This window comes from Suncus etruscus, chromosome 1, assembly GCF_024139225.1.
Source record: "Suncus etruscus isolate mSunEtr1 chromosome 1, mSunEtr1.pri.cur, whole genome shotgun sequence".
Lineage (NCBI taxonomy): Eukaryota > Metazoa > Chordata > Mammalia > Eulipotyphla > Soricidae > Suncus > Suncus etruscus.
The window spans coordinates 189,259,314-189,270,911 of NC_064848.1; the positions used below are offsets into that span (position 1 = coordinate 189,259,314).

At 48.1% G+C, this 11,598-nt stretch overlaps 1 protein-coding gene and 1 pseudogene across 2 annotated transcripts in view; one reads left to right on the plus strand and one right to left on the minus strand.

Moving 5' to 3' along the window:
- The window catches only part of DNAJC7 (DnaJ heat shock protein family (Hsp40) member C7), a 44,692-nt gene extending 33,949 nt beyond the window's left edge, over positions 1-10,743 (minus strand). The window contains exons 1-2 of one of the 2 annotated variants that reach the window (XM_049779620.1): positions 10,656-10,738; positions 2,482-2,637 (exon numbers count right to left, since the gene is read on the minus strand). In XM_049779620.1, the coding sequence (XP_049635577.1) occupies positions 2,482-2,510 (29 nt within the window). In that variant the 5' untranslated portion in view covers positions 2,511-2,637; positions 10,656-10,738. Of the gene's footprint in view, positions 1-2,481; positions 2,638-10,655 lie in introns of both variants that reach the window. The other variant, XM_049779611.1, reaches the window with a different exon arrangement.
- Positions 1,685-1,797, plus strand: LOC126027881 (uncharacterized; annotated as a pseudogene).
- Positions 10,744-11,598: the final 855 nt, after the last annotated feature.

The following is an 11,598-nucleotide window of genomic DNA, read 5'->3' on the forward strand; positions in this document are numbered from 1 at the left end:
AAAGAAGGCCTAGGGACCTTGCTTTGTTCTTTTTCTTCCTTTTATTTTTTTCAAACCAAAGACCAAATAGTGTTTCTTATTCATCTTTGAACTTATTCTAGGGACACAATTTAAGATCTGCATAGACCAGAGAAGTGAAATCCTTTATGTTCCAGATTGTTTGCTAAATGCCAGTGACTGAGTACTGGGTGCATCTATAGGTTTCATAGTAGTCCAGAGAACACTTGATAAAAGGTGTTCCCCAGCATCCTGTAGCTAATTTCCTACAGATTCCCCAATTACTCACTCTGAAGCATAATGGAAACACTCATCCTCCCTCCAAAAGAGGGAAAAAGATGAAGATGAAGAAAACCCACAGACAAGCCAGATTAGATTGTTCTTTCTGGATGTTAGGGAGAAGCCTCAACAGAGACAGAGCCAGAAGGGACCAAGAGTCCCAGATAGAGTCAGAGAGAAGCCTACATAAGGCAGCAGCACTCTCTACCGCTCGAGCTGGGAAAGACAGCACTAGGGAGGTGGTGAAGTTTCATTCAGTGGGGAAAAACCACCAGTCAACACGAGGGAACAAGCAGAAGACTGTCCAACTTGGGGTGAAAAACTTATGCTAGGGCGGCTAGAGATAGTATAGTGGATAGGAGGGCACTTGTTTTGCATGCAGCCAGCCAAGGTTCAATCTGAAACCCCTCAGATGATCCCCTCAGCTTGCTAGGAGTGATCCCTAAGCATAGTCAAGCACAGAGCCCTTTGTACCACTGAGAATAGCCAAAACAAACAAAAAACAACCCCAAACCTTTTAATTAGGGGGCTGGGGAGTAGAGAGGACAGGGCATTTACTTTGCATGTGGCTGACCTGGAAACTATCCTCCAAAACACAGGGTACACACACACACACACACACACACACACACACACACACACACACACACACACACACACATACATACACACACACACCTGAGCACTACCAAAAATGGCCCACAACACACACACACACACACACAATTTATGCTTTTGGGACACACCTGACTATGCTCAGGGTTACTCCTGGCTCTGTACTCAGGACTGAGGGGACCATATGGGATGCCAGGGATAGAATATGGACCGTGTACACTTTACTTCTGGAGAGAAGAGACCCAAGCATAGAGCTGTTTCTGAGAATTAAGCTTCCCTAAAACCACTTGGAGAATATGAGTCACTGCTTTCCACCATTACCCCCACTCCAAAAGCTACCATTTTCCATACCATGCTTCTCCATTCTCTGTCATGTCCTCCCGCCACCCTCATGAAGACACCATAAAAAAGTAGAGGTTTGATCTCCTGCATCCCATATGATCCCTCAAGTACCACCAAGAATGATCACTGAGCCCAGAGCCAGAAACCTTGAATACTGCCGTGTGGCCTCTCCCACTTCCAAATAATACAAAAAGTAGAATCGAGGAACTCTAAGAAAAAGAATGCTCTTTTTTGGGGGTGGGGGGAAATAGAGTGAGGAGACTAGATTGTTAGCTGGTATTTTGCTGCCAAAATTCTTTTGGTGGCTTAATTCAACAGGTGATGGATGATCCCAGAGCAAACTACCCCAGAAAAAACTCTCAGGACACAAAGGAGATTAAGAGGACCCTGCTGGCCTCCACACCCTCCACCAAAAGCCTGTTAGTCATATGAGATGGTTAACACTCTGCTTATGTGCTCTTTTCGGCACATATACTAAATACTAAAATTGGAACAATGCAGAGAAGATTAGCATGGCCCCTGTGCAAGAATGACATGCAAATTCATGAAGCGTTCCATATTTATTTTATAAAAAATAAAAATAAAGGGGCCAGAGCGATGGTAGGGTGTTTGCTTTGCAAGTGGCTGACTGAGAATGGACCGCAGTTTGATCCCTGGCATCTTATAAGGTCCCCCAAGCCAGGAGCGATTTCTGAGTGCATAGCCAGGAGTAACCCGTCACCCGATGTGGCCCCAAAAAAATCCAAACCGCCCCCCAAAACAAACAAACAAACAAACAAACAACCCCCCCCAAACCAAAACCACCACAAAAGAAACTACTCTGCTCACTTGATACCTAGATTTCCCTGTACAAATCTCTAGTCACACATCAATAGAACCTTGGGTCTTAGGATCAGGATTTAAAAATGAAATATTCCTCCTGATTTTACCACTATCAAAAGCCTCAACCAATGGTTGGATAACACAGATGATGCTTTGAGCTGGTTGGAGCATAAAAAAAAACCTGTTAATACAACCCAATAAATGAATTGTACTCTACCTGCTCTTACACTGAAATTTGGATAATTGTTTTTTTTTTTTGGGGGGGGGGGTTATTATGGCGTTTTGGGAAATACCCTCGCAGTGCTCAGAGCACCACATGGGCGCCAGGGATTGAACCTGAGTCGGCTGCATGCAAGGCAAGTACACTACCCCCAGTGCTATCAGTACTATCGCTCCAGCCCCAATTCAGACAGTTTAAAAGAATACCTGGAACGACCTCTAAGCAACTTCCACATCACTCAGCACTGGAGAAAAGGAACCAAACATTAGTGGAGTAAGAGAGAAATGGACTCTCAGAGGGATTTTGCATCAGACAAGGTGCCTAGGCAGCCGCTGACCATTGTCCTCCAATCTTCTAAAGTCCTAGAAAAAGAAAGCAAAGGCAAGAGCCCAGTACTCAGTTTTTAAAAAAAATCAAAACACCAGCTTCAATGACTAAACTACTCAGCGATTGGCTGGAATGTACATAAGGCTGGGCTTTAAGCCAATCAGAGTTCTGGCTGTTAGGAATACCCTAGATACTACAGTAACTGTCACTCACTTGGTCCAACAAATTATTAAAAGACAACTTTGACCCTGGCCAAAGGTAGGTCCAAGTTAAAGAAGGAAGAGACAGACTCTATCTTTGCTTCAATTATGAGTAACAATTTTGTCATGATTTAGCCAAGTTTTAGCTAACTGACTGAAATTCTGGATTCTTATTCCTAGTTTTTTTCTCTTCCTTTAACCATGACCAATTTGCCTTAGTCTCATGTCTTTGACCTTTTACTAAAAGTATATAAAAATGATAGTTGAGTTGAGAACAGTTCTTTCTCACTTCTTTGAGTTCAAAGATAAATTCTCTTGTACTTTGCAGGCTACTTCCAAGGAACTTCAAGAGAAAGATTAAGGGACCTAAGTAAGGTCATCAACTTCCAACTGTAAGTAAGGTCATCAACTTCCAACTGTTCCAAAAAGGAAAAGAGGATGGTCCACAGGTTGAGTGTATGCTCTGCATACAAGAGCTTTCCCTTCAATCTCCTAATCCCTAGAGCACCACTGAACAGAGTTAAGAGAAATACCCTCCCCAAAAGCTCTAAGAAGTTATGGTAGACTATAGACAAAGGAAAACAAACTAGAGCTAGGGTAAGTTCAAAATCTAAGTGCTTGTAAACATGTTAAAAAATAAAAGGTAGGGGCCGAAGAGATAGCACAGCGGTGTTTGCCTTGCAAGCAGCCGATCTAGGACCTAAGGTGGTTGGTTCGAATCCCAGCGTCCCATATGGTCCCCCTGTGCCTGCCAGGAGCTATTTCTGAGCAGATAGCCAGGAGTAACGTAACCCCTGACCACTGCTGGGTGGGGCCCAAAAACCAAAAAAAAAAAAAAAAAAAAAAAGAAAAGAAAAGAAAAGAAAAGGTAGGGGCCAGAGAGATAGTATGGAGGTAAGGCAAAAAGTTTGCCTTTCATGCAGAAGGACAGTGGTTTGAATCCCGGCATTCCCATATGGCCCCCCGAGCCTGCCAGGAGCGATTTCTGAGCATAGAGCCAGGAGTATCCCCTGAGCGCTGCCGGGTGTGACCCAAAAACCAAATAAATAAATAAATAAATAAAAATAAATAAAAGGTGGGGCCGGAGAGATAGCATGGAGTTAAGATAGCATGTATGCAGGTAAGGTGTTTGCCTTTCGTGCAGAAGGTCAGTGGTTCAAATCCCAGCATCCCATATGGTCCTCCGAGCCTGCCAGGAGTGCTATCTGAGCACAGAGCCAGGAGTAACGCCTGAGTGCTGCGCAAGCAGTACGGCATTTTGCCTTGCACGCATTAGCCTAGGATGAATCCCCCAGCATCCCATAGGTCCCCCAAGCCAGGAGTGATTTCTGAGCACATAGCTAGGAGTAAACCCTGAGTATCACCGGGTGTAGCTTCCACTCCCCAAAAAAGGTAAAATAAAGGGGGGGGCAGGCCTGGAGCACAGTGGTAACACAGTGGGTAGGTCGTTTATTCTGCATGTGGCTGACCTGGGTTCGATCCCAGGCATCCCAGATGGTCACCTGAATCTGCTATGAGTACCTGAGTACCTAGGGGGGTGGCCCCAAAACAAAACAAAACAAAAAAAAGTAGGGGTGAGCCTGATAGTAGGTAAGGTGCTTGTCTTGCACATTACAGACTCAGGTGTGATCCCCAGCACCTGTATGGTCCTTCAATCCCTCCAGGAGTAACCCAGGAGTACAGAGCCATAGTAAGCCCTGAGCACTGCTGGGTGTGGCCCAAAAACCAACTGAAGAAATAAAAGACAAATTTAATTTACAGAGGGTTTATAACATCTAGGTACAAAGGATCAAACTATATGGTTTGTTTTTTTGTGCCAGGGATCTACCCTGGGTTGACCATTGGGTAAGCTAAACGTAGACCTTCTTTACTATTGCTCCTGCTCTATGCTGTTTCTGTCCATCTGGAAAACAGAGCTCAAGGACTCAGGTAAGGTCCCCAGGGTCCTAAACATGCAGCTTACACGGGTTCTTTTAGACCTCACCAACCAATCACAACAGGCAGTACATATGGAGCAGAATTTTCTTCTACTGAGAAACTTGAAATCCTTCCATTTTAGCACAATAAACACTAGTTATAGAGACTAAGGCCAAGGTCTACCCCCTCCAGGAAATGTGACCAGAGCCTTCACTCAAATAGGTATTCATATACTAGGTAAAATTGCCAGCAGCTTCCTGGAAAACAGAAGGCCTTGGGGCCAGAGCACTCAGGGTGAAAAGTTTGCCTTGTGTGCAGCCAACTTGGGTCCACCCTTAGTACCATATACTCCTCAGAGCACCTCCAGGAGTGATCCCTGAGCATAGTGTCAAAGAGTAAGCCAGGTATGTCCCAACCCCCACCTCCAAAAAAAGAACCAAGGAGCTAGAACAATAAGGATGCATGCCTTGAATGCAGCTGAACTGGACTTGATTCCTGGCATGCTATAAGTTCTCCAAAGCCAGGCCAGGAGTGATCCCCGAGTGCAGAGCTAGGAAGTAATTACTTAACAAACCCCAAATCAAAACAAAACCAATCAAAAAAAAAAAAAAGAAGAAGAAAAAAAGACCACTCAGAAATACAAGGCTTATACTAAATGAAATGAAAAACCTCTAAAATAAAACCCTTGGCTCTTAAGCAGCTTTTAATCTGTTCTGGTGAACAAAGGGAAATGATCTTCATGTACAGAACTTTTAATCTATTTTGGAATATCAACTAAGACATTTTTAGTTTCCCTCTCAGCTACTATGTGGCTAATTTTCAGAATTTTGTACAATAGGGACTAGAGAGATAGCACAGTGGTAGGGCATTTGCCTTGCATGTGGCCGACCTGAGACAGACCCAGTTCGATTCCTGGCATCCCATGTTGTCCCCCAAGCTCGCCAGGAGTGATTTCTGAGCACAGTCAGGAGTAATCCCTGAGCATTGCTGGGTGTGGCCCAAAAGCCAATCAATTAATAAATTAAAAAAAGAAAAAAAAATTGTAGGACATGTGACTTTCCATTTCCTTTCTCAACAGAAACAGGAGTCTGAGGATATAAACAGTCACTGAAAATGTTGCAACCAGTGTCCCGAAAGTGCCCCCATTCAACCCTATGTGACTGTGACAACTCTGCAAACTGCAGCAAAATACCAGATACCTTTGACCCTGGAATCAGGAAAGGAAGACACCTTTATCTACTGGACTTCACAAAAACTGCCCAAGAGATCCATCAGCTCCCCTGTCCCTAAGTGAACTGACAGACACTGTAACAAAAGACAAACTTGGACAAATGACTAACCAAGTCAGACAGGAAGAAGCATTCGTAAGAAAGTCTATCCCTTGCCCTCTGTTTTGGCTACACAGGAGGGTTCTGGGTTACAGAAAAAGTGTAAAATAATCATTCTAACCTCTAAATCCCACACCATTTTCAGCATCAGAAAATCACACATGAGGGCCCGGAGAGATAGCACAGCAGCGTTTGCCTTGCAAGCAGCCGACTCAGGACCACAGGTGGTTGGTTCGAATCCCGGTGTCCCATATGGTCCCCCGTGCCTCCCAGGAGCTATTTCTGAGCAGACAGCCAGGAGTAACCCTGAGCATCGCCGGGTGTGACCCAAAAACCAAAAAAAAAAAAAAAAAAAAAATCACACATGATGGGCCAGAGACGGCACGGAGGTAAGGCATTTGCCTTGCATATAGAAGGACGGTGGTTCAAATCCCAGCATCCCCCATATGGTCCCCCAGCCTGCCAGGAGCAATTTCTGAGTGTAGAGCCAGGAGTAACCCCTAAGCGCTACTGGGTGTGACCCAAAAACAAAAACAAAAACAAACAAAAAAAAAAAAAGAAAGAAAAAAAGAAAACCGTACATAGGGCTGGAACAGTAAGAGCAGTGGACAAGTCACTTGTATAGCAAGAAGCAGTTCACCCCAGGATCCCAAATGGTCCTCCAAATCTTACCAGGAGTGATGCCTGAGAGGCCCGAGTGGTGGTGTGTCTGCCCTGCACGCACTAACCTAAGACGGAACACAGTTTGATCCCCCAGCATCCCATATGGTCCCCCAAGCCAGGAGCGACTTTTGAGGGTATGGTCAGAAGTAAACCCGAGCGTCACCCCGTGTGGCCCAAAAACAAACAAACAAACAAACAAACAAAAGTGATTCCTGAGAATAGAGCTAGGAATAACTTCTTCAGCATCACTGGGTATGGCTCAAAACAAAAAACAAAAAACATCAAAACCCCAACAAACAAAGAACTTCAAGGCATTTCTTACAGATACTTATCCTCCTAAACTATCTTTTTTGTTTCTGTACTGCTCAGGGTTGTTCCAGGTTCTGTACTCAGCAGTAACCAGTGGCAGTGCTGGAGAATCATACACCAAGTATAGGATTCAAACGAAGGTCAGAGGGAGAAAAGGTGAGTGCCTTAATCCAGGACCAACTCTCTGGCCCACCTCTGGCTGTCTTTGATAACAGAGTCAAAACAGTTTTTAATTAGTTCCCATTATAAGTGATAACATATCTGTTTTACAATGTCTGAAAGGGGTTTCTATAAATATGTAAAATAGGAAGGGAGGAGCAGGACCACAAGTTTATTTAAATTTATTTATAATTTTTTTTTCTTAGAAGCAGGTAAGACTACATTTTAGTTGTCCGAGTAATAGTATAACTAGAAGTTTGCCTTGCACCTGGTTGATGAGATCTGATTGCCAGCATACCATATGGTTCCACCAGGTGTGAAAAAAGAAAAGAGGAGTGGATTCAGACAGCTCCCAGGGGTACTCAGGAAACAATGTAATGCCAGGGTGGGATGCATTACAGGTCTGTGAGCCATCTCCAGGTCCCTGTTACCTCATTATTTTATTTTTATTTTTTTTAATTTTGGGAGGCCACACATGCTTACTCCTGGGGTTGCTTGACAACATGTGAGATGCTAGGGATTGAACCTGGGTCAATCACAGGAAGGTAAGCACCCACTTTGACCCTGCCCAGAGCTACGCTTATTTAAATAGCCTAATTAATAGGCTGGTTTTGTGGCCAGTTAAGACCTCACCTACTGGGGCCAGAGAGATAGCATGGAGGTAGTGTTTGCCTTGCGTGCAGAAGGATAGTGGTTCGAATCCCAGCATTCCATATGGTCCCCTGACCCTGCCAGGAGCGATTTCTGAGCATAGAGCCAGGAGTAACCCCTAAGGGCTAATGGGTGTGACCAGCTTGGCGGATATGGGACACGGGGGTTGAAACCAGTCCGTGCAGGGGTCTTCAAACTCCGGCCAGCGGGCCACATATTGTATTTATTCCCATTTTGTTTCTTCACTTCTAAATAAGATATATGCAGTGTGCATAGAAATTTGTTCATAATTTTTGTTTTTACTATAATCTGGCCCTCCAACAGTCTGAAGGACAGTGAACTGGCCCCCTGTTTAAAAAGTTTGAGGACCCCTGGTCCAAGGCTACCTCGGGCAAGGCAGATCCCTTACTGCTTTCACCACCGCTTTGGTCACTACTTTGTATTTCTTAATATATCATGTTCGTGTACCCTAATTTTACGACAGAATATACACTTTAGCTAGACTTTTCTTTGTTTTTATTTAAAATTACTGTGAAGGCCACACCAGACATAGCTCAGGGGGCTATACCGTGTCAGAACTCAAGGTGTCTGCTTGGCCACTACCTGAGCTGCATCTCTGGTCTCTGGATTATGCAAAATAATTTTTTTTGTTTGTTTTGTTTTTGGGTCACACCTGGCAGTGCTCAGGGGTTACTCCTGGCTCTATGCTCAGAAATCGCCCCTGGCAGGCACAGGGAACCATATGGGATGCCGGGATTTGAACCACCGTTCTTCTGCATAAAAGGCAAAGGCCTTATCTCCATGCTATCTCTCCGGCCCGCAAAATGATTTTTTTGAAAGGAAAAAATATTTCCTTTTAGGTAGTCTTTGAAGCAAAACCTAAAAAACCTAAATAGGGGCAACTCCTGGATCAGAGATTTATGCTTGAGGAGGATGTTTCCAGAAGTTATCAGCCCAGTTCCCATTTTACATTACAAAGACACCCCCCCCCCCCCCGCAGTCTTTCTACACCCAAGTGAAATAAATCTTCACAATTAACCGCATGTTGGGAGAAATAGCGCCTCATGATTTGTACTTTTTCTTCTGATTTGCACAACTGTTTCAACTGCTGTGGGGTTTACGCCAGGCAAGCTGGGTGGACAGCATAGTGGTGGCGGTGGCCAGGGATCAAATCTAGGACCTTCTACCACTTGGGCAACCTTCCAGTTTCATGAGGTCCTCTGGCCAATACCTGACCAACCAGACAGGCAGCAGAATGCAATGGGTCAAGTAGGCGAGGTAAGGCCACCCAAAAGATGCAAAGGGCCTCCAGACACCCCATTTGTAAAATCCTAATGATGCGGAAGATGCTTTGTTCTCCAGACCTTCGCAGAAGTAGGAAAACTGCAAAGCAGAGCAAGCTAAACCGGATGCTGTCTTCTCCAACCCTCTGGCCTGGCTCTCCCTGGTGGACCCTCTGGGCCCCCAGCAGGGGTGGGGGAAAGCTGGGGAACTGGGGGCAGTCTCACACACAGATGCCCCCAGCGGGGTAACCATAGAGCAGGCCTCCCGGTAATCTCAGCCGTTCTGATTTTGGGCCTCAAGCGAGACACCCCACCTCTGCTTTTCCCCCAGCCAAGCTTGCCGGGTGAGCGCCAGATGGGGCAACTGCAGGCACCCCCAACAAAACAGAAACCACCATGTGGAGGTTCCCGACGTCCAAACCTCTTTCTGTTCACTGTTTGGGGGTTAGTATAAGGATATAGAGGACGCAGCACCCAGGGTGCCACCCCCACCAATGTGAGACCGGAATCCAGAGTGTTTCTGAAAAAGCGGCCCCAGCTAAGGTCCCGGGAGACCTAGCCCAACGACACATAGCGAGCTGCCCCTTCCGAGACTGGAGGGACCTGAACGAACCCTTATACTGGGAGAATGGGGTGCAAGAAGGAAAGGGGGGGTGCGACATGGTGAGTCAGACTGGGCAAAATTCCCCCTAAGCAAACCTCCGATCCCCCTAAACTAAACGACTTCACGAATCAGGGAGAGCCCCACCGGGTCACGGATCTCCAATCACAGTCACCCCACGGCCTAGATCCTGGAGAGTCCTGGAGTAAGATGTAATTTCCGAGGGAAGGGGTGCAGGAAGGAGAGAGGGTGCGACGTGGTGAGTCAGAGTGAGCAAAGATCCCCTTAAGTAAACCCCCCTAAACGACTTCAAGAATCGGGGAGAGCCCCACCAGGTCACGAATCTCCAGTCGCAGTCACCCCGGGGCCTTGACCCTGGAGGGTGTCATTCCCGAGGGAAGAAGGGGTGCAATGATCCTGGAGGGTCCTGGAGTGACATGTCATTTCCGAGGGAAGAAGGGGTGCAGGGAGCGAGGGTTTGGAAGTTGCAGAAGGTTGCCCCAGAACTGATCAGCACAGACAGGGGTGTGTGTGTGAATGAGTCGAGGGGGTCCAGAGCCAGAGGGGAGGAAGGTCGTTATCATGATCATTATCATCATCGTCGCAGCCAACGCACCCCAATACTCAACAGACCCCCCAATCCCTGAGTGTCTAGGCCCCAACGATCTGGACGACCTTCCCCTCCGGGCCTACAGCGGGCCATCTCCGCCAGCCCGGCGGGCGGAAGCGGGAGGGAAGGGCCGACCCCGGAGGGCGCCCCCCCGGGCAGGGGCCCCATCCGGACGGGGTGAAAGTGGGGGTCGCGGGGCGGGGCAGCCGGGTGTGGGGGAGGGGGGCTGCTGCATCCTCCTGGCAGGCTGCAAGCTCGGCTTTCCCGGAGCTCTCCCGAGCTGGAGCAAGCCCCCCCTCCAGTTTCTACTAGCCCTGCACCGGGGTGCATACCTCTTGGCCCCATCGGCGTCCAGCAGCTCCGACTCGGCCGCCGCCATTACCACATCGCACTCCGCGGCCGCCGCCATCTTACCGCCGGGACCAGAGAGCCGGGTGGGAGGCCGGCGGGGCAGAGCACTTCCGGCGGCCGGAGCATCGAGCGGCTCGGCGGCGCTGCGCCCAGAGTGGCTCCTTGGAACCCGTCTACCAGCGAGGAGTGGGTCCGCCTGGGGCCAGAGCGGCCTCCCGTCCCCGGAGCTGGTGGTCCTCCAAGGTGGTCTCCGTGCCGGGGCGGGAACCCAGGCACGGTTCCTCGACGTAGGGGGCGCCACTTTCCCCGAGGGTCGGAAGTGGAAGGGATGGTCTCGGAGGGGTGTGTTGGCCTCTCTAGGCCTTGAGTTCGTTTCAGTAGGCCCAGAGCCTCGTTGCCATAGCAACTGCCAATCTTTCTTCCGGCGCCGGAGCTGCTAGTTGCTAAGTGGTGGTTGGGCCCGGGCTGGTGCAAGTGCAGAGGGCAAGATGTCCCAGCTGATTGCTGCTCTGGTGCCAACCAACCTCGCTGTGTGCTTACAGCTGACGCCTGGGAAAGGCAGGAAGAAACACTCTGAGCCTGGTCCCCCCCAGCTTTCATCAGGCCCCTGGGAGCCCTGCCCAACCAAGCCAGGGGAACGCAGGGCGTCTTCACCCCGCCGCCTTTCATCCCTCCTGGATCTTCCAAGCATGCAACTGGTTCATCACCCTCATGACGCTGGTTCTTTGATGAGGCTTGCTTTTCATGTCAGCCGTCTGTCTGGGAGTTTTCATGCCATCTCAGCATGAAGCCTAAGGTGGATGGCCTGGTGCCCCAGACCCTGCCCAAGAGTTTATAAGGCAGCTCTTGGGGTGAGGTTTACACCCCGCCTCCCAGCACCAGTGTCCCCAAGGTCTCCTGCCACTCCTATAAAAAGTCCTGGGT